The sequence below is a fragment of the Papio anubis genome, chromosome 19 (genome assembly GCF_008728515.1).
Source record: "Papio anubis isolate 15944 chromosome 19, Panubis1.0, whole genome shotgun sequence".
NCBI classification, from domain to species: Eukaryota; Metazoa; Chordata; class Mammalia; order Primates; family Cercopithecidae; genus Papio; species Papio anubis.
The window spans coordinates 71,831,933-71,857,486 of NC_044994.1; the positions used below are offsets into that span (position 1 = coordinate 71,831,933).

General features: G+C 49.3%; 2 protein-coding genes across 5 annotated transcripts; one reads left to right on the forward strand and one right to left on the reverse strand.

The window, feature by feature from the left end:
• The first annotated feature begins 638 nt into the window (after positions 1-638).
• HSBP1L1 (heat shock factor binding protein 1 like 1) lies at positions 639-6,829 on the forward strand. The gene is made up of 4 exons (XM_003914519.5): positions 639-836; positions 2,970-3,036; positions 4,470-4,564; positions 6,477-6,829. Exons 1-4 carry the CDS (start codon positions 786-788, stop codon positions 6,486-6,488), a joined length of 225 nt encoding a protein of 74 aa, XP_003914568.1. The 5' UTR covers positions 639-785; the 3' UTR covers positions 6,489-6,829.
• Positions 6,830-9,459: 2,630 nt separating this feature from the next.
• TXNL4A (thioredoxin like 4A) lies at positions 9,460-25,289 on the reverse strand. Of its 4 annotated transcripts, none has more exons than XM_017951891.2 (4): positions 24,940-25,279; positions 23,327-23,475; positions 14,220-14,323; positions 9,460-9,907 (listed from the first exon to the last, which is right to left on the reverse strand). In XM_017951891.2, the coding sequence occupies exons 2-4, from the start codon at positions 23,360-23,362 to the stop codon at positions 9,736-9,738; spliced, it is 312 nt and encodes a 103-aa protein (XP_017807380.1). In that variant the 5' UTR covers positions 23,363-23,475; positions 24,940-25,279; the 3' UTR covers positions 9,460-9,735. The 4 variants fall into 4 exon arrangements, with proteins under 4 accessions (XP_017807380.1, XP_017807381.1, XP_009191227.1 ...); XM_017951892.3 differs by lacking the exon at positions 24,940-25,279 and adding an exon at positions 22,531-22,600 and having other exon boundaries at positions 23,327-23,441; XM_009192963.2 differs by lacking the exon at positions 23,327-23,475 and having other exon boundaries at positions 24,940-25,289.
• Positions 25,290-25,554: the final 265 nt, after the last annotated feature.

Sequence of the window (25,554 nt, forward strand, 5' to 3'; positions counted from 1 at the left end):
AGGGGCATAGACACCGCAACAAGACCGGTAACCCTAAAACACTGTCCGGGGAGAGGAGGTCACGAGGTGACTCATGAGCCACAACTCAGGTGTGAAAGAGGCCAGGGAAGGCCGGGCGTGGTGGCCCAGGCCTGCGGTCCCAGCGCTTTGGGAGGCCGAGGCGGAAGGATCACTTGAGCCCAGGAATTCGAGACCAGCCTGGGCAACATAGTAAGATCCGGTCTTTACAAAAAATAAAAAAGATTAGCCGGACCCGGTGGCGCGCGCCCGTGGTCCCAGCCGCTGCGCAGGCCGAGGCAGGAGGATCGCTTGGGCCCGAGAAGTCGAGGCTGCGGGGAGCCGTGGTCGCCCCTGCGCTCCAGCCTGGGCCACAGAGCGAACCCCGTCTCTGAAAAACGCAGCAGGGGTGACCGAGGCCCACGCATCGCCCGTGCGGAGGGTTTTGGGGGTGCCGGTGGCGCCCACGGGCCCTCCTGAGTAACGCGGCTCGGTCCAGGCCGTCCCGGGGCCTCGGCTCGGCTCGGTTCGGTTCGGCTCGGGAAGGCGCGGAGCCTGGGGCCGCGGACGAGTCCTCCCAGGCGGCCCCTCAGTGACTCGAGTCCCGGCAGGTGCAGCGCCCGCCTCCCCGCTCCGGCTCCGCCTCCGCCTCCGCCCTGGAACGCAGCGCGCTCCGCCCGAGGCCTCCCGGCGGCCCGCACAGGAATCGCGGAGCTCAGCTGCCGCCACCTCGCGCCGGGTCCGCGCGGCCCACGGGACCCCCCTGAAGCTCCCGGCCCACGGTCCACATGGACGCGCGGGGCCCTGAAGCCCCCGGCGGGCGCGCGCTGCGGGATGCGGTGAGCCCCTCCCCCTCTCCTGCTCCTCCCTGGCTGGGGGCGCCCCTGCAGTTCTGGGGGGTTTTGAGGTCCTGGTAGGGGAGCCTGCGGTGCTGGGGGTGCCCTGCGGTCTTCCTGGGGCCCTGAGGTCCTGGGGAGGCTGCGGTCCTGACCAGTCCTGTGGTCCTGAGGAGTCCTGAGTGCCTGGGAGGCCCGTGGTCCCGCGGGGGGAGCTGAAGATGTGGGGGACCCTGCGGTCTTGGGGGGTCCTGAGGTCCTGGGGGGAGCCCTGCAGTTCTGAGGGACCCTGCGGTCCTCGGGGGGCCCTGAGGCCCTGGGGGGAGCCCTGCAGTTCTGAGGGGCATTGAGGTCGGGTCGGTGGGGAAACAGTTGGGGCAAAGGGTGCCCGAAGGCCCCTTCAGAGGCGACCCACGAGTGTCCCAGCGCCCAGGGCTCCGGCCTCTTCCCGGAAATCCTCCCGCCCCCCGGGCTTTCCTTCTTGCCAAGAGAGTTCCAGGCCCACAGGAAGACTGGCTATGAGGAAGAGAGCTGGAATTTGCAGGAATGCGTTGGGCGTTGTGCAAACCCTCATGTAAATTTCCTGACAAGGGTAGAAAGCCCTGGCATGGTTCAGAGGTGGCGCCTCTTCCTATGTCCACGGGATTCTAGATTCACACCGTGGTACGTGGGGCTCCCTGGGATCTTGAACCCCCAGCTGGGAGAATTTTGTGCTTCTCAGCCTCACTGTTCTCATCTCACCCTGGACACAGTCTCAGGGTGTGAGGAGTGCATTACACCATGAATAGTCTGGGACAGCAGTCTGTAAACTACAAAGCAGTATATAAACAGGAAACGCTTTAAGTAGCAATGGTGATATTTCTGTATAACCTGGTAAGTAATTTTAGAAGAATTCTTGAGGAGCGCAGGGTCACGAGATTTTCACCTGCGTCCTCCTCTGCATGCTTTATGGTCTGGCTCTGGGCCAAGGTGTGATCCTCCTGCATTCATGGTGTGTGGGGTGAATGCAGGGATGGGTCCCTGCCCAGTCTGCACCTGGCCCTCATGATTCCCGCGCTACTTGTTGAAAAGACTTGGCCGGGCGCGGTGGCTCAAGCCTGTAATCCCAGCACTTTGGGAGGCCGAGACGGGCGGATCACGAGGTCAGGAGATCGAGACCATCCTGGCTAACACGGTGAAACCCCGTCTCTACTAAAAAATACAAAAAACTAGCCGGGCGAGGTGGCGGGCGCCTGTGGTCCCAGCTACTCGGGAGGCTGAGGCAGGAGAATGGCGGGAACCCGGGAGGCGGAGCTTGCAGTGAGCTGAGATCCGGCCACTGCACTCCAGCCTGGGCGCCAGAGCGAGACAAAGACGACTAACGAGAACTAGAAAAGACTTTCCGGCCGGGCGCGGCGGCTCACGCCTGTAATCCCAGCACTTTGGGAGGCTGAGACGGGCGGATCACGAGGTCAGGAAATCGAGACCATCCTGGTTAACACGGTGAAACCCCGTCTCTACTAAAAATACAAAAAAAAAACTAGCCGGGCGCGGTGGCGGCGCCTGTAGTCCCAGCTACTCGGGAGGCTGAGGCAGGAGAATGGTGTAAACCCGGGAGGCGGAGCTTTCAGTGAGCCGAGATCCGGCCACTGCACTCCAGCCTGGGTGACAGAGCGAGACTCCGTCTCAAAAAAAAAAAAAAAAAAGACTTTCCCTCTGAATCCAAAGACCTTGGCACCTTTGTCTGAAGTCAACAGATTTATGGAAGGGTTTATCCCATGATATTTAAAATGTCATACGTGGGCCGGGTGTGGTGGCTCATGCCTGTGATCCCAGCACTTTGGGAGGTCAAAGTAGGCAGATCACCTGAGGTCATGAGTTCAAGAACAGCCTGGCCAACATGGTGAAACTCCGTCTCTACTAAAAGTACAAAAATCAGCTGGGCGTGGTGGCGCACGCTTGTAATCCCAGCTACTAGGGAGGCTGAAGTGGGAGAATCACTTGAATCCAGGAGGTGGAGGTTGTAGTGAGCTGAGATCGCACCATTGCACTCCAACCTGGGCAACAAAGCAAGACCTCGTCTCAAAAAAAAAAAGAAAAAAAAGTCATATGCCAATAGTAAATATTTATTCAATTGTCTTATGGTTTATTTTTCAGGCAGAAAATCTATTTCAGGAACTTCAGGAACATTTTCAAGCTCTGACTGCAACATTAAACCTCAGAAATATCCTTTTCTACTTTTAACAAATGCCTTGACTCTTTCGGACTGGTAGATTGTCATGGAGTGTCTTTTTGTTGTCTGCTAGTAGTAGGTAATAGTTTACTTACAGGATTTCCCAGTATTTACTTCTGTGCTTTTACGGTGGCTTCCTGATGTGTTAATTACCCCTCACCTGTAGCCAAAGCTCTACCTCCTGCTGCGGTGGCTCACGCCTGCAATCCCAGCACTTGGGGAGGCCAAGGCGAGCGGATCAGGAGGTCAGGAGATCGAGACCATCCTGGCCAACATGGTGAAACCCCGTCTGTACTAAAAATACAAAAAAATTAGCCGGGCGTGGTGGCGACGCCTGTAGTCCCAGCTACTTGGGAGGCTGAGGCAGAATGGCGGGAACCCGGGAGGCAGAGCTTGCAGTGAGCCGAGATCATGCCACTGCACTCCAGCCTGGGAGACAGAGTGAGAGTCCCTCTAAAAAAAAAGCTTTACCTCCTGCTTGACTGGCAACACAGGGTGTCTTGTGTGGCAGGTATAAAGGACAAGAACCCAAACATGCAACACTTCCCAGTGGGGCTTCCATCAGTCCCCCCGGACAGTGCACCCTAGACCACAGGCCCTCAGACGGAATCAGACCCCACAAAGGGTAACACTGAAGGCTCCAGGGCCGGATCCGAGATACGGCTCTCCCAAGCTTGGTTTCGTTTAGTTTAACTTCATCAACTCTCTGTTTTGTCTTAGAAACATGAAATCAAACAGAATGAGAATAGAATGTTTTTTTGGAGTTGGAGCAAATCTAGATGAGGGTAACAACTGCCCCAAGACTCGCCCAATTTGAGCTCATGCTACACAACTAAATGTATTCCTTCAATATTGTGTGCTTGCAACTTTAGATTTTGTAAACGGGTTCCCACAGAACAAAAATGAGTCTTAAACATAAAATTAAACCCTATGAATGTTAGTTTTTTCAAGAGTTAATTTCAGCTGGGTGGTAGTCTATAGTCCCAGCTACTCAACAGGCTGAGGCGGAAGGATCGCTTGAGCCCAGGAGTTCAGGGCTGCAGTGAGCTGTGATCACGCCTAGGGACAGGGCAAGACCCTACGAACAAACAAAAAAGAGTTAATTTCCATTACAGTTATTTTTACACACCCAGAGTCTGACTAAAATACACCGATCTCCTGTCCCCACATCCATGTCCAAGCAAAGGGAGCCACGTTTTCTAAGCTCACGGTTTAAAGGTTAAAGGGACACACTGAGGAAAACTCAGGGAAAGAAGCTGATTTGCACAGACACTAGGCCTGTCGTTGATTCCCTCGTTTTAAAAGTTGCATCTGCCGTGGCTTTGCCATGAGCACGGTGACGGCAGGTGCCACAGGAGGCGGGGTCTCTGAGGACATCCTGGCTGTGCCCCCACGGCTCTACACAGAACTCCTTAACACTGCACTGGAAGAAATGGGAAACCGCATCGAGGACTTACAGAAGAATGTCAGTGACTTAATGGTGCAAGCTGGCATTGAAAATTCTATTAAACAACAAATGGTAAGGTTATTGGGAAACTATGTCAACCTTCTGCGTATCTTTTGATTGCTTTCATCTTGAAACATACAATCCCGTATTTGTTCACTATGGGAATTGCTGCCTCTGTGCTGCATGAAAACTGCCAGGAATAAATATCCAAATGTTCTTTTTTTTTGAGGTGGAGTCTTGCTCTGTCGCCCAGGCTGGAGTGCAATGGCATGACTTTGGCTCACTGCAACCTCCACCTCCCGGGTTCAAGCCATTCTCCTGCCTCAGCCTCCCAGGTAGCTGGGACGACAGACATGCGCCACCACACCCAGCTAATTTTTGCATTTTTAGTACAGACGGGGTTTCACTATGTTGGCCAGGCTGATCCCAACCTCGGGTGATCTACCCGCCTTGGCCTCCCAGTGCTGGGATTACAGGCATGAGCCACCATGCCAGGCCACACCCAGCTAATTTTTGTATTTTTAGTACACACGGGGTTTCACTATGTTGGCCAGGCTGATCCCAACCTCGGGTGATCTACCCGCTTTGGCCTCCCAGTGCTGGGATTACAGGCGTGAGCCACCATGCCAGGCCACACCCAGCTAATTTCTGTATTTTCAGTAGAGACAGAGTTTTACCACGTTGGCCAGGCTGGTCTCGAACTCCTGATCTCAGGTGATCCACCCGCCTCGGCCTCCCAAAGTGCCTCCTCTGCAGGGCATGTTGGGCCACCCAGTGCAACCGGAACCTCATGAGGGCACTGCAGACGTTCTCACAGCTTCTGATGCTGAACGTAAACATGCCACGAAAGAAGGCTAGGATCAGAGGCATGTTTAAAGCCATTCGTAAAAATGACATAGAAAAAACGATTCAGAATCGTGCCCACGTAGAACAGGTCCTCCCACCTGTGCCCACGTGCATCTTCCCCAGGGACCCTCTGAACCTCCAGGTCAGAAAGCTGGTGAGCCGTGACTTCACCCTGCGTTGTAATTTTTGGGTGTGGTCTGTTCAGGTGGGCAGAGATGGCAGTGCTCTGATTCTGCTGGTGGACTGAAGTCCTCATCCCTTCTCTGTGAGCTCAGAGCAGAGGCAGTCTTCCCCCAGACACCTAACCAGGTTTCCTGCAGACACACTGGCATCTTAACCTTCCGACGTCTGTTCTGAAAGTCTTAAAGCAGTGTGACAGCAGCCCCACACTCTATGTAGCCTTCTGCCCCTTGCTTTTTTGTTCAGTACTGAGATTTGTGTCGACACGTGTGGCTCTAGGTCAGTGGCTAACTGCTGCCTAACAGTCCTCTGATGATTTACTTTGTATTTGACTAGTATTGTTTCCAAACAATGCTGCACTACTCTTGTCTACTTCTTGTGTACACGTTGCCAGTTTCTCTAGGGGACTTGGTTATTCTGTACCTAGGGGCTTGTCGCCTGCATTAGCTGCCATAAGTAATTTCTGGACTTTGCCTAGAAGCCATCCTGGGAAGATGGGACATAGAATTCACTAGGTACCCAGAGAGCCGCGAGTTAATCCAACTTGATTAAAGCACCACAGTGCCACAGAGAAGGCAGTTAATCCAACCTGACTAAAGCACCACAGTGCCACAGACAAGGCAAAGCTTGGCAGCCATGCAGGCCTAGGTTTCAAATTCTTAGCCTCTGTTGCTGGCTGTAACCTGGGGAAATCTAAGCTTTGGTTTTCTTCTCTGTAAAATATCTACCTGGTAGGTGGTTGTAAGGATTTAAGAAAACTGCTTGCAAAGCACTTAGGTCAGGGCAAGGTAGACAGTAGGTACATAATGAGACCAACTTGAAATACAGAGTCCAAATCATGATTTCAACTGCACTGCAGCCACAAAGCACCAATGAGAAAGTTATTAAAATCAAGGGTGAACATACTGACTACACCTGATAGGAGTTACGGACTGAACATCTGTGTCTCCCTGAACAGCTGAAGATCTAACTGCAGCACGACTGTGTTTGGAGATGGGGCCTCTACAGAAGTCGTTAAGGTTACAGGGGTCCTGAGGGTGGGGCCCTCATCCAACAGGATTCGTCTTTCTGAGAAGACACGCCAGGGGCTCACCTGCTCTCCCCCTGTCCCTGCCCCAGAGAAGGCGGCCATCGGCAAGCCACGGAGAGCCCTCCCCAGAACACACGGACCGGCACCTTGATCTGGGACTTCCAGAAAACAAGTGTGTTGTTTAAACCACCCAGTCTGAAGTCTTGTTATGGCAGTCCTGGGCAGACTAATACAATACGCAACACGTTTACAATAAATACACGATAAACTTACAAATGTGGGATGTAATGATCTTTTTCTGGTAACAGCCAATGAAGCTGTTATCAACAAGAGACATAACACACATCATCCACCAATTACGCCATTGACAGAACTGTACCATTACCACCGTCTTACGGCACGTTTTCTGCCTGCTCTGCTGATGTAAGTACGTTTTCGTTATGTCAAAACTGAAACTGCCCATTAGCTGTCCCCTCCTATTTCCCCCTCACTCCCAGTCTTAAGCAACCACTCAACTGTCTATGGATTTGCCTAGTCTAGAAATTCCGTATGAATGGAATTGCACAATATATAGTAACTGGCTTTTCACTTAACCTAATGATTTCAATGTTCACCCTCGTTGTAGCATGTGTCAGTACTTCATTCTGTTCATGACCGAATAATATTCCGTTCTACAGATGGACATTTTGTTTAACCATTCATCTGTAGAGGGACACTTGGTTTCCACATTTTGGCTTCTGTGTACGAGTTTCTGTGTGGACACACGCATTCAATTCTCCTGGGTATGAAACTGCTGGGTCAAACGGTAACACCATGTTTATCTTTTTTTTTGAGACAGGGTCTTGCTCAGTTGCCCAGGCTGGAGTGCAGTGGCACAACCATGGCTTACTGCAGCCTTGACCTCCTGGGTTTAAGTGATCCTCCTGCCTCAGCCTCTCAAGTAGCTAGGACCACAGGCACGTACCACCATGCCCAGCTAATTGTTTTGTAGTTTTTGTAGAGACAGGATCTCACCAGGTTGCCCAGGCTGGTCGTGAACTCCTGGGCTCAAGCAAACTCAGCCTTCCAAAGTGCTGGGATTACAGGCTTGAGACACCTGCACCCAGTCTGTTTAACTTTTTGACAACCGACCTGCCTGTTATGACTTTCCCACCAGCAGTGTGTGAGGGCTCCAATTTCTCCACATCCTTGCAAACGCTTATTGTGATCTACGTTTTGTATCTAGCTGAACTCGTGGGTGTGAAGTGGCGTCTCACTGTGGTTTTGATTTGCACTTCCTTAATAAGCAGTGATGTTGTTATTCTGTGCGCTTCCTGGCCGTCTGTTTCACCTGCTCTGGAGAAATATCCGGAGTATAATACTGAGTGTCTGTTACATGCCAGGTACTCGAGGTCACATACATGTTCTCCCTAGCCCCTCACTCTGGTATGGTGTTAACACTCCCCTACTTTATACATGGAAAAATCAGCACATGGGAGATTAAACTAGAGATTTGCATTTGAATTTTAAATCCATTTAAAAAGCACACACTCATTTGTCGTGTATGGAAAAAAGGTGCTTCATTCCGTAAGTAACCTCCTGTTTTCACAACAGCAACCAATCTCCCGACAGCAGTGAGCCATTCTGTAAGTAACCTCCTGTTTTCACAACAGCAACCAATCTCCCGACAGCAGTGAGCCATTCTGTAAGGAACCTCCTGTTTTCACAACAGCGATCAATCTCCCGACAGCAGTGAGCCCTGTGCACCACTCCCGTGCCCTGCAGGCACCATGTGCTTCTGTGTTCACATCTGTGTGCAGGGCAGACACTATTACCCGCCTTTACCAAGGAGAAAATGGAAGCTCAGAGAAGGTGCCCAAGGTCACCTGGTGGGGCAGAGCCTGGGTCTGAGGTCAGAGGGCCCCCATCCCCGCCCTTCCTCACTTTCACTTCAGAGCGCTGAGTGTGCTGAGACGGGACACGAAGCTCCCAACCCACCATCCACACGGCTAGCAGAGAGGGCAAGAGAAACCTGAGACTGTAACAAGCACATTTTCTCTTTTCTTTTTTTGAGACGGGGTCTTGCTCTGTTGCCCAGGCTGGAGTGCAGTGGCATGATCTCAGCTCACTGAAACCTCCACTTCCCGGGTTCAAACAATTCTCCTGCCTCAGTCTTCCAAGTAGCTGGGATTACAGGTGTGAGCCACCGTGCCCGGCCAATAAGGAAATTTTCTAACTATATGAACTGAAGGGCCATGGCTTCTACAGAAAATGTTTACATCAAATACAATCTTGGGAAGAATAAAAAATAGCTCTTCTATTCCTTACAGGGAAGGCTCTAAACAATATTTTATTGTACTGTCTTTATAACCAGAGTAAGAGTAAGCCTTTGGGTTCTGCATGGACTGAACTGTGTAACCCCAAAATTTATATATTGAAGTCCTAACCCCCAGCACCTCAGACTGTGACTTTTGTAGACGTAAGATCCTTGCAAATGTAATCAGTTAAGATGAGGCCACGCTGGAGGAGGGTGGGCCCCAATCCAACACAGATGGTGTCATTCATTACAAAAAGGGGAAATTTTGGAGACCAGCAGCCACACAGGGAGGACACAGGTGAAGGCAGAGATGGGGAGAAGTATCCACACACCAAGGAACTGACAAGACCACCAGCAGCCCCCAGAAGCCAGGGAGAGGCCTGAGCAGACTCCCCTCACGGCCTCAGTAGTAACCCACCCTGCGACGCCCGATCTCGGACCCAGCCCTGCAAAGCTGCGACGCCCGATCTCGGACCCAGCCCTGCAAAGCTGCGACGCCTGATCTCGGACCCAGCCCTGCAAAGCTGTGAGAGCTTCTCTGTTAAGGCCCAGCTCGTGGCACGCCGTCACCGCAGCCCCAGCAAACTAATCAAGTACACAAAATGCACAACCTCATAGGATAAACACCTTTGTTTTACTCCAAGGATAAGAATTAACTTTGACCAGGAAAAATCAGTCATCTGTTCATCAAGTTTCCTGAGAACAAACAAGTAGGCCTGCTCCTCTCACCACGTGCTTGTTTATTTTGGTGAGTTAAGACCATGTAATCAATTCCATCTCAGAGGTCCTCCAGCCCTGGAGATTCCTGTATTTTCCAAAGGCTTTAAATAGCTTAAAACATTTCCGCACAAAAAGGGCTCCAGGACGTTTATCCGCGCAGACTCAGGTGCCTCAGTAGCGGTACTTGGTGGAGTAGTCCTTGGGGGACACCACCAGGCCGCGGCCTTTGCGGGCCCCGCGGTACACAGTCTCTATGATGTCGACCATCTCCTGCTTGTCCTCCATGGCCCAGTTAATCTTGTTGTTGTTGCCAGTCCCCAAGTCAATCATGATGTGCTTGTTCCTGCAAAGAGAAACAAGGGCATCCATTCTCATAAAAATCCCTTTAAAAAAGAATTCCTTGAAAACAATGCTGTAAGTTCTTGTTAACATCACTGAAGAATGCGTAAAATAGAGTGTCTGCCATGATGCAGGAGAACACAGGAAGGACCTAAACGTGCTTTTTAAAAATGCAATGCGGCCGGGCGCGGTGGCTCAAGCCTGTAATCCCAGCACTTTGGGAGGCCGAGGCGGGTGGATCACAAGGTCAGGAGATCGAGACTATCCTGGCTAACATGGTGAAACCCCGTCTCTACTAAAAATACAAAAAACTAGCCGGGCGCGGTAGCGGGCGCCTTTAGTCCCAGCTACTTGGGAGGCTGAGGCGGGAGAATGGCGTGAACCCGGGGGGTGGAGCTTGCAGTGAGCCGAGATCGCGCCACTGCACTCTAGCCTGGGAGAGACAGTGAGACTCCGTCTCAAAAAAAAAAATAAATAAAAAAAATAAAAAAATAAAAATGCAATGCATCAACCACCATGCTTTTCCCTGCATTTTTCTGTATTTATTTAGGACAAATATTCTAAGGGGAAATTAAAAGTTCAAAGGAGGGCAGGCACAGTGGCTCAAGCCTGTAATCCCAACACTTTGGGAGGCTGAGGCAGGAGGATCACTTGAGGCCCAGAGTCTGAGACCAACATGGGTAACCAAACGAGACCCCCATCTAATTTGTACTAATTTACCTGATAAAAGCAATGTGTTTTTCATGGTGCTCTTCTGAGCACTGACATAAATTGTATTAAAAGCCCTTCGACTATGAAATGAAGATGACATTTTGCATGTTTATGGTGAGGGAAGCAGATGATTCTTTACTTATCTTTCAAGAGAGTAGTTCTTTTTCTTATGAATACTTATGTGCACTTTACAAGATAATGATATTAGCCCTTTGTTGTACTGGCATAAACTTATCCTGGTTTGTTGAAGTTTCTTTCTGAGATGGGGTCTCACTGTCGTCCAGGCTAGGGCACGGCAGCAAAATCAACCTCCCAGCCCAAATGATCCTTCCACCCCAGTCCTCTACGTAACAGGGACCACAGGCATGAGCCCCCACACCCAGCTAATTTCTAGTTTTTTGTAGAGATGGGGTATCCCTATGTTGCCCAAGCTGGTCTCAAATTCACGGCCTCAAGTGATCCTCCTTGGCCTCCCGAAGTGCTGGGATTACAGGTGTGAGCCACTGCGCCCGACCTGATTATTTTTCTTAGAGATGAGGTCTATGTTACTAAGGCTGGACTCGAACCCCGGCCTGCAGAGTGGCTGGGCAGCAGGCATGCCCCACCTGAAGACTGTTTTTTAACGTTCACTTCCACAAGATCATGCGTTTGGCTTCCACCTACTATTCCATAGAAAGCGTTCCCAGTGAAGCCTGTGGTTCAGGAAAGGCAAATCTGATCGGGGTCTGGAGCCCACCTCTGGCCGCCCTCTCATTCTCCATGCAGCAGGCACCAAGATCCTTCTACACTGACGGGGGCTGCCCGTAGCGCCCTCCCTGTAGCCCTATCTGACTTGGGGGTACTTCTTCAGTATTTACATCTCATAAATACCTGCCTCCTTTCACTTCTTCAGTACTCCCTGCTAATTTACTCAGCTGTTTCTTCTATCAGACAAAGTCCTATGAGAGTGGGAATCCTGTCTTATCTGACATTAGGCCCCACCACTAGACCACAAACCTGGTAGGGGCTCAAGATACATGTTTAGTGCATAAGGTAACTAAAGTACCGTTTGTCTTAATATTCTGAATCACAGAAACAACAGCAGAAGGAAGTTTCATCTCCTTTTCTGAGAGTACAGCATCAGTCCTAAGAATATCAAACTACACTAAGTAGGCTACAGCCTCCACCCAAGGCGGTTCCCTGCAGCCTCCTTGCCCCTCACAGCATCCCCAGCCCCAGGCTGGCCTCCGCTGCACGCTGTGGGGGACAGAGACCTAAGACGGCCCTCCCTGTTCTCACCTGAAGAATTAGAAAAGGCCTCTATTGCCTCAAACAGGCTGTTAACAGGAATATGGACTTTAGGAATGCCTGGTGTGGGCTCGGAGAAGTGAGGAGTGCGTTACTGGGAAACAGAGAAAAGGGGACCCCATTACAGAGTGGCCGAGGAACAGGGACACAGGGTCCGCAGTTATGGGAGATCAGAGCTCAAAAGCAACACACTTGGGATATTTAGCTGCGGAAACTTCCAAGCAAAGTCTCGGAGGTGCTGCCTTCAAGAGAGGAAACAGGCAAATTCGTGTAAGAACTGTTAACAAAAGGAATAAATTCTTGAGCCTCTCCGGATGGCCAAAGGTGCTGAAACTCAAAAATGGCTGCTGAACGCACAGCAGAGGAAAGGCTGAGGGTCCGCCACGCAACCTCTGCTGAAACCTATGAAAGATCAAAAGTTCACAAGAAATGCAGGTGCACCTCACAGATCTTCTCACCAAACAGGAGGTGCCTAGGAAGCCTAAGGCATGTCCAGGGGAGCGTATCCCGATGCCCAGAACCGCGGCAGCGCCTCACACTTTGGCAGCCTGAGGCGAGAGGATGGCTTGAAGCCAGGAGTTCAAGGATGCTGTGATGGCACCACTGCCCTCCACCCTGGGTGACAGAGTGAGACTCCATCTCAATAAATCAATAAAACAAGGTGATTATCCTGGATTATTTGGGCAAGTCTAATCTAATCACAGTCCTCTAAAACCAGAGCATTTTCTCAGGCAGAACTTTTCAGGAAGTCAGAGAACTTGTGTGAAAATACCTCAACATGGCCGGGCACGGTGGCTCAAGCCTGTAATCCCAGCACTTTGGGAGGCCAAGAAGGGTGGATCACGAGGTCAGGAGATCGAGACCATCCTGACTAACACGGTGAAACCCCGTCTCTACTAAAAAATACAAAAAACTAGCCGGGCGAGGTGGCGGCGCGTGTAGTCCCAGCTACTCGGGAGGCTGAGGCAGGAGAATGGCAGGAACCCGGGAGGCGGAGCCTGCAGTGAGCTGAGATCCGGCCACTGCACTCCAGCCTGGGCAACAGAGCGAGACTCCATCTCAAAAAAAAAAAAAAAAAAAAAAAGAAAATACCTCAACGTGCCGGCATGCCGGTGCTGGCTTTGAGGGTGATGGGGTCTCTAGCGGCAGAGTGGCCTCAGGTAACAGCAGCAAGGAAGCAGGTCTCAGACTCTCCACCACGAAGAGCTGGATTCGGCCCACAACCCAAACAAGCCCTTCAGACACTCCAGATAAACACCTGGCCCATGGTTCAGACCTTGGGAGACCCTGAGCAGGAATCCAGCGGGCCCTGCCTGGATGTCTGACGTATAGAGCTGTGAGCTCTGAAAAGGGGGGTGATTTAAGCTGCTCAATGTGTGCTAATTTGTTACAAAGACTATGAAACTAATACATACCCTGTACAACCCAGCTGACCTTCCTGACCAAGCAGGAGGCTCCACTTTTGGAGAACAGTTAATGCTCATGTAGCTAATTCACCAACCTCTATGGTAACTAAACAAGCAAAAACAGCATCGGATGGTGATTTCCTTCCCCGTTAAATTTCCATAATGAAATTTTTGAGCTGATAAAATAATCTTGTATTTATAAGCAAAGTAATTCAGTTCAGGTGTTCCTCTTAGATATAAAAAAGGACACTAAAGTCGATATCGTATTTAATAAATTAGGTTTTTTTTTGTTTTTTTTTTTTTTGAGACAGAGTTTTGCTCTTGTTGCCTAGGCGGAGTGCAATGGCGCGATCTCAGCTCACTGCAACCTCCACCTCCCAGGTTCAAGCGATTCTCCTGCCTCAGCCTCCCAGTAGCTGAAATTACAGGCATGCACCACCACGCCTGGCTAATTTTGTATTTTTAGTAGAGACAAGGTTTCACCATCTTAGCCTGGTTGGTCTCGAACTCCTAACCTCCTGATCCACCCACCTCAGCCTCCCAAAGTGCTGGGATTGTAGGCGTGAGCCACCGCACCCGGCCTAAATTCGTGATTTTACAACACATTTTTGACGAACAGATTAGTTCAAGGTATCTAAAATGTCAGTAAGAATGTCTTTCATTGAATTACACTTTACCTAGTTTCCCAGCAGTTATTTCAAAAGGATAATTTGTTATTAAGTAAATGCTAAAACTAGAATTGTTACTTTGAAAATTATTTAAAAGATTCACACTGATTGCCTGGTGATACAAATGATATTGGGATATGACTGTAGAACCAACTTCCTTCAAAATAAAATAAAGAGATCTTGGTTACATTAAACTTCCAAACTGACAATATTCAGTTTCCATAGCGACTGTAAGATAACATACCTGAAGAAAAACATGACGGTACAAGGATCGTACAACTCATACATTTTGTTGAAGTCAGGTACTTCTGTAATATCCACAAGATAAATAACTGCAAAATTTTTAACCTAAAAAGAGATTAAAAAAAAAACACTGAAATAACAGAACACTTTGGCTTTCACTTTATAAAAGCACATTTATAAAAACAAAACCAAGAAATTTGTGTGGATCAGGGCAACTTCTGTTTTGTTTTTTTGAGACAGGGTCTCACTCTGTCGTCCACAGAGCACAGTGGTGCAATCATAGCCGGGACCTTGGCCACCGGCTCCTTCCACCTCACGCCACCGTTTCCCAGAACACTTCAGGACTGGCCACTGGCTCCTTCTGCCTCATGCCACCATTTCCCAGAATTGCCTAGGAATTAAATTTCACTCAGGTAACAAGTTATGAAAGTCCTACAGAAAATGTCCACAGATGTATCATTTATGCTGATCTAGTAATCATCTATACGAACCTTTACATAGTTACATGCATCTCACAGCTGCTCTAAAATATGCCTGTAGAATCCTGCCATCATTTTCCCGCAGTTAAGTTTGAACACTTGCAAATACTAATAGTACCTCAATAAAACACATTTCCTGTTATTTCTTCTTTAATTGCAAGTTTATCAGAGATTTAGAAAAGCCAGAAAAATAAAAAGAAAATAAAATCACCTCCAATCCCAACACCCAGGGGTGATGGCTGTTATCTTTTTTTCGGAGACAGGGTCTGGCTCTGCTGCCCAGGCTGGAGTGCAGTGGCAAGATCTTGGCTCACTGCAACCTCTGCCTCCTGGGCTCAAGCGATCCTCCCATCTCAGCCTCCCAAGCAGCTGGGACTACAGGCATGTACCATCACACCTGGCTAATTTTTGTATTTTTTGTAGAGACAGGGTTTTGCCATGTTGCCTTGCACTATTTTTACTATATTCTTTCCCCTCTTTCTTATGGATATATTTTAATTTGTTTATACTATTTCTGTTCAGACATAGCAAAATGTGGTCATATTGTGATCGTACAACAATATTTTGTATCCTGCTTTAATTATGAGCTTTCTTTTCTTTTCTTTTTTTTGAGACAGAGTCTCGCTCTGTCGCCCAGGCTGGAGTGCAGTGGCCGGATCTCGCTCACTGCAAGCTCCACCTCCCAGGTTCACGCCATTCTCCTGCCTCAGCCTCCCGAGTAGCTGAGACTACAGGCGCCCATCACCTCGCCCGGCTAGTTTTTTGTATTTTTTAGTAGAGACGGGGTTTCACTGTGTTAGCCAGTATGGTCTCGATCTCCTGACCTCGTGATCCACTCGTCTCAGCCTCCCAAAGTGCTGGGATTACAGGCTTGAGCCACTGCGCCCGGCCAAGCTTTTTTTTGAGACAGAGTCTCGATCTGTCACCCAGTCTGGAGTGCAGTGGCACGATCTTGGCTCACTGCAACCTCCACCTCCCGGGTTCAAGATATTCTCCAGCCTCAGCCTCCCGTGTAGCTGGGATTACAGGTGTGTGCTGGTGCATCTGGCTAATTTTTGTATTTTTAGTAGAGATGAGGTTTCACCATATTGGCCAGGCTGATCTCAAACTCCTGACAGGTGATCCACCCACCTCAGCCTCTCAAAGTGCTGGAATTACAGGCGTGAGCCACCCTGCCGGCCAGTTATGAGCATTCTTTTACATACATTACCTACTTTCCAAAAACGGAAAACTTTTGTGGCCGCATGATTCATCAAGTGGCTATGCCATTACTTCACCATTTGATATAGCGTGGATATTTGTCCCTACCCAAATCTCAGGTTGAAACCGAACTCCCAGGGTTGCAGGTGGGGCCTGGTGGGAGGGGACTGGATCATGGGATGGATTTCTCATCAATGGTTGAGCGTCATCCTCTTGGTGATGTCCTCGGGGTAGTGAGCTGAGGTTGTTTAAGTGTGTGACACTCCGCCCCAGCTTTCACCGTGCGACGTCCCTGTTCCCCTTTGCCTTCTGCCATGATTGGAAGGTCCTGAGGCCTCCCGAGAAGCAAATGCTGGTACCATACTTCCTGTACAGCCTGCAGAACTGTGAGCCAATTAAACCTCTTTTCTCATAAGTTACCTGGTCTCATGTATTTCTTTTTCTTTCTTTTTTTTTTTTTTGAGACGGAGTCTCGCTCTGTCGCCCAGGCTGGAGTGCAGTGGCCAGATCTCAGCTCACTGCAAGCTCCGCCTCCCGGGTTCACGCCATTCTCCTGCCTCAGCCTCCGAGTAGCTGGGACTACAGGCGCCCGCCACCTCGCCCGGCTAGTTTTTTGTATTTTTTAGTAGAGACGGGGTTTCACCGTGTTAGCCAGGATGGTCTCGATCTCCTGACCTCGTGATCCACCCTTCTCGGCCTCCCAAAGTGCTGGGATTACAGGCTTGAGCCTCCGCGCCCGGCCTCATGTATTTCTTTATAGCAATGCGAGAAGAACCTCCTACACCATTCTTCTATTACTCTCTGATTTTTCATTAATATCAATTATTCACCTGTGAATATTTTCCCCCTTAAATTTGTATACATACTTCATTATTTCCTAAGGACAAATTCCTTAAATTCTGGAACAAAGGATATGACATTTTAAAGGCTCTTTATAAATACTAACTCAATGCCCTTTAGAAGCTTGTAGTCACTTATATGTGTTATGAGTTAAACTATGTCCCCAAAACAGCTGAAGTCCTAAACCCAGTACTGACAGCATGGCTAATTTGGAAATGGTAAGCAATGAGGTCATACTGGAGTAGGTGGGCCCCAATCTGGTGTGACTGGTGTCCTTATAGGAAAATGGCGCTATGAAGACACAGGGACAGGAGGCCCTGGGGGCACCGAGGACTGCAGAGGCGTCTATAAGCCTAGGAGCTGCTGGCAGCACCAGAAACTGCGAGAAATACGAGGACTCTCCTTGGCGGGTTTCAGAGAGAGCCCAGTATGGAAAACACCTCGATTCTGGGCTCTGGTGCACGGACTGTGAGACAAGCTCCTGTTGTTTTAAGTCCCTCGGCTTGCAGCGTCCTGTCACAGCAGTCACGGGAAACCAATGGGATATGCACAGCATTTCCTCATACAAAACTAATTCTGACAACCCGACTGTAATTTGCAGGTGAAATAATGATATTCGGGATTTGCATGAAACATGCAGCCTAAAAAAATGAGGGGTTAGAAAACACAAGACCAGCAAAATACCAGCAATTGTTGAGGTCAAACAATAGGAACAGAAGGTTCACTCTATTCTCTACTTTAGGAAATATTTTTAAAAAATTAAGATGGAAATGTAGGCCGGGCGCGGTGGCTCAAGCCTGTAATCCCAGCACTTTGGGAGGCCGAGACAGGCGGATCACGAGGTCAGGAGATCGAGACCATCCTGGCTAACACGTGAAACCCCGTCTCTACTAAAAAAAAAATACAAAAAACTAGCCGGGCGAGGTGGCGGGCGCCTGTAGTCCCAGCTACTCGGGAGGCTGAGGCAGGAGAACGGCGTGAACCTGGGAGGCGGAGCTTGCAGTGAGCTGAGATCCGGCCACTGCACTCCAGCCTGGGGACAGAGCGAGACTTCGTCTCAAAGAAAAAAAAAAAAAAAAGATGGAAATGTAAACCATGGAGCAGGGTGGGGAGACGGGCAGTGAGAAAGCCCACACTTCACACGGACTCCACCGCCCTTCAGCTTTGGTGAGGAAAACCGTTTCGGAATTCCGGCACACGGCCCACTGCAGGAGCGTGCGCCTTGCCGTCCACATGCTTTCAAAATGCCAAAGTGACGCCTGCATTAGACATGGGCCCCTCTGAGTACAGTCACTCCGACAACGCTCATTTCTGAAACTCTGGTTTCCTGCAGTGCCCAGGTGAGAATGTGTTGGTCAGGTTGCCAGAAACCGGCTTTATTTTCATGGTAAACTAATAAACTGTCTTTTGGTTTGACTTAAAATACTTCCCTACAGAAGCTAAAATAAATACACCAACAAAATAAATGGTCACAGGCATTAGGAAAGTCAAAATATTTCATTTTTATCCCTTCAATGCCTTGCTCAGGGACAGATACAGTAAATACCAGTAACATTATATTAACTTATGGAATCACCATGCAAATAATAAATTACTTTAAATATCATTTGGACAGGGTTGTAAATTGTGTACTTTAGAAAAAAGAAAGGTCACAACAAATTTTTATCATCTCTTTTCTTGCACATAAAAAATAGTCAATATTGTAACCATCTGTGGTTTTTAATAATTTGCAGGCATTTAATAAGCAGAGCACAGGGCCGGGCATGGTGGTTCACGCCTGTAATCCCAGCACTTTAGGAGGCTGAGGCAGGTGGATCACTTGAGGTCAGGAGTTCGAGACCAACCTGGCCACCACGGTGCAACCCTGTCTCTACTAAAAATACAAAAATTAGCTGGGTGTGGTGGTGCACGCCTGTAATTCCAGCTACTTGGGAGGCTGAGACAGGAGAATCGCTTGAATCCAGGATGTGGAGATTGCAGTGAGCTGAGATTATGCCACTGCACTCCAGCCTGAAGGACAGAGCGGGACTCCTTCTCAAAATAACAACAATAATAATCAGAGGGCAACTGAGTAAACGTAACTTTAAAGCTTTAAAGATACAAATGTGACTCTCCTTTTGCCTTCAGGCTCCGGCCCACTGTATCTAACCCCGAGAATTGTAACAGAAGCAAACTACCACATAAAGCTCATGTGCCATGAGAATTTGAATATCCTCTGATTTCACCACAGATCAGTTTCATGAACATTTACTTGAGAATCTACTATGTATGAGGCACTTCTCACTCATAGATTCTAATTCTTTCAACACCTCTAAATAGATGTCACTGATGGTTTAGGCGATGGAATTCAGGCTCAGAAAGGTCACGTGAGTGATGCCTAACCGCATGGGGAAGGGGCAGAGCTAAGATGCACCCTGTCTGGCTCCAAAGCCTGAACTCCGGATGACAGATCCTCCCCAAGCCATGACAGAATTAGCCTACCCACAGGAGACGGGGCAGTGGCGTGGTTATGGGGTGGCAGGGAAAATATGTCCTTAGAGAATTCCATGTATAAAGAGAAAGACACAAGAACAGCAGCCAGGTCTCAGATCCAGCACCAGGGCAAGGCAGCAGAGGTGCAGGTCGGGGGGACAGATGCGCAGGTGGACTGGCCCACAGAGGACCTTTTCTGCTTGGGATTCTGGGCCATGTATTTACTTCTAAGAAAGCAGGGATTGAAGGGTTCAGTTTTGTACACACTGAGTTTGAGAAAACTAAGGGACATCCAGAGAAAAAGGCCCTGCAGGGAGTGACTGGCCTGCAGCTGTACAAAGGAGTCTGGCTGGAGAGAGCTACCTTACCGCCGCCACCTACATCCAGCAGTGACCCCAGCCAGGGCGGCAGGTGCCAGGAAAGGCTTGGGAGTGAGCGCAGATGCCCACTGTAGAGTTGGGGGCAGGAAAGGGATGCCAAGGAGGCAGCCTCAGAAACCAAGGCAGGAGACTCCCGGAAGCTGTGCCGAGTGCCCCAGAGAGGTTGCCAGAGGGGACGGGATGGGACGGGGACACTGAAGGGGCTAAAGGACTGAGGAACAGAGGTCTTCAGTGAGGACAACTTTCAAGAGGCGTGGCTATGGAGAGAGAGGCAAGTTGCTGTGGGACTTGGGAGTTGAGACAGGGGAGGCTGGAAGGGGCAGGTAGAGGGGAGCTCCCCAGCCCCCTCACCCCCCTCTTTTCTTGGTGAAATGGCATCTGTGGGGTGACTGGAGGAGCACGAGCTAAGGGCAAACATCAGCAAACATCCAGCAGCATCTGCTGGTGGCGACATTTCCACGGTAGTCAAGCACTTGGAGGAGCTGGGTGAGTGCAGCCACACTGCTCTGCCAAGTCATCCTGTGACTTCCTCAACAAAGGCAGCTTTTTCTTTTCTTTTTTAGACGGGGCTCACTTCGTCAACCAGGCTGGAGTGCAGTGGCATGATCTTGGCTCACTGCAACCTCTGTGTCCCAGCCTCGAGAGATCCTCCCACCTCAGCCTCCCGAGTAGCTGGGATTACAGGCGCCCACCACCACATCCAGTTAAGTTTTGTATTTTTAGTAGAGATGGGGTTTCGCCATGTTGGCCAAGCTGGTCTCAAACTCCTGACCTCAGATGATCCGCCTGCCTCGGCCTCCCAAACTGCTGGGATTACAGGTGTAAGCCCCCGTGCTGGCCTCAAATTATTTTTAAATTCTTTGATCCTCTACAATTGTAAGTATCTTTTCCAACTCTCTTGCCTACACACCTCATAAGCATGCTTTTTCTTTAGGCAAGTCAGCAATTAAAGTGCTCGGCAGTTCTTCCACATGCCTCTAAGTCCACCTGCCAAGTTACAATGAAATAACTCTACAAAACACACGGCTAAAGGCTGGCACATGATACCCACCACTGTTCTACACTTTGGTATGGAGTCCCTCAACCAGCTAAGAAAATACCTAAAATTCTGGAAAAAGCGTTCTGGGTAGTTGTTAGCACAACAAATTTTCAAAGTGTTGATTTTTACATTTTTAGGTAATTCATGTCAAAGTCATAAAAAACCTGAACAACTTGAAATTAATGCTTGCCTTAATCAGCTCTCACAGTAACTCTTGCAGACTTAGTAATGTGAGAGAAGTAATCTAGTAGTAACAGTGGCACTACTGCCTATGTGACAGGAGTGCCCCAGAAACCTTTACTAATCCACTGCAACCCTACGAGTTAGGCACGAGTATCCCCTTTACACACGTAAGACACGCAGAGCCAAGTTCGTAACGCTCATGCAGTTATGAAGTGCGAAGAGCCTACCTAGAGTCTGCATCCTCAGCCACCGCTCATTACTACCCCTCATACTTTGTTGCTAGCTACAAGGCTGTTTTTTACCCAGAGACAAAAATCCAGAGGAAACACCAAGAATGTCCGTTCTGCTTGTTTCTACAAGATTCCTCATCTGGCCGCGTGTTGACTCTCACTGGTTCAATGGGCGTTCTGTGATCCTTAATGTGATACTTAAGATAGACCCCCTAATATGGCTCCTATGAAGTTCCATAAATATATATCTGCCTTATACACAATTTATTTGAATATACTATCAGGGGCCAGGCATGGTGGCTCACACTTGTAATCCCAGAATTTTGGGAGGCTGAGGTGACTGGCTCACTTGAGGCCAGTAGTTTGAGACCAGCCTGGCCAATATGGCAAAACCCCATCTCTACTAAAAATACAAAAATTAGCAGGGTGTGGTGGTGGTGCAGGCTTGTAGTCCCAGCTACTCGGGAGGCTGAGGTTGCAGTGAGCCGAGATCATGCCACTGCACTCCAGCCTGGACAACACAAGACGACTCTTGTTTCAAAAAAAAAAGTACTATCATGAGTCAATAACATTACTGAGGAATTTTTTTGTTTTGTTTTTAGAGATGGGGTCTCACTCTGCCACCCAGGGTGGAGTGCAATGGCACGATGATAGCTTACCGCAGCCTTCACCTCCTGAGCTCATCTCCCGTCTGAGCCTCCTGAGTAGCTGGGGTTACAGGCACATGACACAGTGCCCAGCTCACTGACGCTACTTTAAACTCTATCTGCGTGGGCTTTTTAACACAAAACTTAAATATCCCATTCAGTCTTCTCACCCATCATGGGATTTAGGTGACAGTGAACCCCAAAGCACTGCTGTAACAGTGTCCCTAAAAATGGAAAGATAGGTCAAAGGTACACGAAATTGTCTGGCTTCAAAACTGCATAAAATCAGCTGCTAAATAGAAAACTCTTTTTTTTTTTTTTTTTTGAGACAGGGTCTCGCTGTGTCACCCAGGCTGGCATGCAGTGGCACGATCATAGCTTGTCACAGCCTTGAACTCCAGGACTCATACCCTTCAGTCTTGGCCTGCCGAGTAGCTGAGACCACAGGCGCAGGCCACCACGCCCAGCGAATGTTTGCACTTTTTGTACAGACAAGGTTTCACCATGTTGCCCAGGCTGTTCTCAAACTCCTGGGCTCAAGGGAACCACCCACCTCGGCCTCCCAAAGTGCTGGGACCACAGGCGTGCGACATAGTGCCCAGCTGAAAACTTTCTTTATTATTATCACTTTATCAAATGAATTGCCCCACACTTATTAGCAAACTCTAGGCACCTGTGAAATATTTAAGTGTAGCTGTTTCCAGACTAACTTTCTTCTGGAAGTTTACAGCTCAACTCTAACCCAGCATGATCAAGTGGGCCTTGTGGAATCAGCAGATCAATACAACACATCTAGGAAAAATCATACCAAGTCCAGCCGAACATCTGCAACTGTTACTCACTGTAAAACAGCTGGGACATCCAGACACGGCTCATAACAAGATAAGGAAGATTCTCCATTATCTGCCATTTCTGCACAGGGAAATTTTTAAACAGTTATATTGTTCTTTATACTAAAACCTTACATTTCAAAAATTTCTGTTGAGCTTCCCCAAAAAGGGCTTCCATAATTAGAAAGTCGTATTTTGCCCATATACTAAGAAGAAAATAAAACATGAATAGTCTTTTAATGCATTTCAGGTTTGCACTTATTTTTGGAGACAGGGTCTCACTCCTGTTGCTCAGGCTGGAGTTCAGTGGTATAATCATGGCTCACTGCAGCCTTGACTTCCTGGGCTCAGGTGATTTTCCCACCTCAGCCTCCCAAGTAGCTGGGACTACAGGCATGTGCCACCACGTCTGGCATTTGTACTTTTAGTAGAGAAGGGGTTTCACCGTATTGTCCAGGCTGGTCTCGAATTCCTGGGCTCAAGTGATCTGCCTACACTAGCCTCCCAACCAAAGTACTGGGATTACAGACATGAACCACCGTGCCTGGCCTAGGTTTGCGCTTTTAATTATACTATAATATTTGCATTAAAAGTTTATTAATAAAGCAATCCAAATTTTTGGACAAAAACAAAAATCAAACTATTTTAAAAGACCAAAAAAAAAAAATACCCCAAAGTGAGCCCATTTCAACTGTCCTTAAGTGTATGTCCACTAGTGATATAGTGATTCATTCTGTAATAACAAAGAAATTGGACATAAAGGAATTGGAAAAAAAGAGCAAATCTGGCAAAGACCCTAAACACTTACATTAACACATAAAATCTGTTTCCTAGCTAAGAGCATCTTGCTGAGCTCTGCCTGGATGTGATGAGACAAAGGCCCTCACATCGCCAGCCATCCTAGCCTCCAGCTGCCGGCAGCAGGATCTGAACACCAGCTGATGTTTATGCCACCACCTGCAAGGTAGAACAGTGAAAGATTCTAGAACTCGTAACTCAAAGTCAGTGATTTACAAGCAGTGATTTACTTATTGGGAAACTGCTCTTCGTCAATTCTTCGCTGGATTTCCAGTATGTGCCCTTGTCCACTACAAGTCAAGCAATGAAAAGCTGATGTGCTGGCACTGCCTCACTCATCATCTCTAATCCCTGGCTGGCAGAAGCCCCAGTGTGAGAGAACTGCTGCTCTCCTGATTCCCTAGGCAGCTCTTCAAGTCCTCAGTGTCCTGCTGTCCAAGAGGAAGAGGCTGGGAGATGGCTGGTAATAAAGCACTCCGCCTCTGTCCCTGACCCCCCATGGAAGGGTTTCTGAGTGTGTGGTTCAAGGTCAGGTCACATCAGAATTCCCTGAGGGGCTTCTTTAAAAAGCCATTGCTGGACTTCACCCTACACCCACAGACTCAGAATCACAGATGCATTTTAGCACTCCAAGAGATTCTTGTAATAACTAAAATATAACAACAGTTCCTAACATCACGCCTCTCCTACTAAATAAGAAACAGCAAGAATTAATAAATGGCAGGCCAGACAGTCTTTTCCTTTACTCTTTACTCAAAGGAGTTATTTTAACCCAGCCTACTTTAGCATCTGTGAAAGAAAAGATAGCTTCAATGTTACTTTTACTCTTCATCAAAATGAATAACCGCTCAAATTACTTACGGAAAATTAATATGGCAAATACTTTATTAACACCCTAGTATTTGTGCCCTGTGCCCTATTGCTACAGCTGCAAACCCTAAATAAACGCCATCCTAAAATCGCTGTGAGGAACCACAGAAAGAGTGAAACCTGGTTATAAAATAGTGTCCCACAACTTTTATTGTCGGCAAGTAAGTGCCAAGACCACTGAATGTACTAATACTAGAAATTCAGAAAACTAGTTCTAACAAAGCATAGTTCTATTTTCTCCTGATGTTTCCTGCATCTTAATCACGCTAAGCTATAAATCACATGATTTACAAAAAGCGCGGTGGAAGAAAACACCAACAGAAAAACAGGATTTCTTATGCTATCAACATGAAGGTTCTGCTTTACACATACAACAAACAAGGCACCAAAAAAGGGCATCCTTTTAAATTAAGGATCTGCGCTCTCAAAACGTGCAAGTGTTATTTTGTTCACTGCACTGTAAGTTTGGGAAAAACGCCTTATCAACAGAAATAATGAATGCCTTCGAGGGGAGGGGGATCATAAACCCTTTAAAATGTGAACAACTACAGGAGCTCCCTGCAGAAAAAGGCGCGAAACGCCGGCACAGTCCCCGAGAGCGCTCGCCCGCAGCGCGGGAGGGAATCGCCCGGACCACGGCGCCGCGGCCCCTCCTCGGGGAACGGCTCGCGCCCCCAGGCGAGGCCGGCGGGGCAGAGGCGCGGGGCCGCTGCGGAAGCACAGCCAGCAGGGCGGGAGGGCCCGGCGCGCTACCTTCTCGGCGATGCTGTAGAGGACCTCGTCCATCTTCATGCAGGTGGGGTCCCAGTCGTGGCCGAAGCGGATGACGACCACGCGGTCCTCCTCGGAGAGAATGGCCTGGTCCACCTGCCAGCCGTTGTGCAGGTGCGGGAGCATGTACGACATGGCGACCCGCGCGCTCGCCGCCGCCCGAGGCGGGGCGCCAGGGAGGGCCCAGCGAGGTGGCGGGCTCAGCCGGCCCCTCACTCCCCGGCCCCCGCCGCCCCCGGGCCCACGGACGAAACGCGGTCCCACCCGCACCCGCAAGCTCCGCTGGCACTGCCGCCGGGCGGAACCTCTGGGCGCGCACGCACCGACGCCGTGCGTGCTGACGTCATGCGCACGGGCTGGCGCCGTGCGTGCTGACGTCACGCGCGTAAGACGCCGCGCTAGCTTGTCGTTGGCCGGCGGGAGCGGCGGCGACCTGGCCACGGCGGAGCGCGGTTGGTGCCCTCTTAGCAGGCGTCGGGGTTGGGGTTCCTCCCCAGCGTCCAGGCGGCCTGGTGGTCCCGAGAAGCCCCGGGCTCGCCGTGCCCTGCCCCGACGCACCCGCCCCGAGGCCGCCCGCCGCCGCCCGGGCTGTCCTCC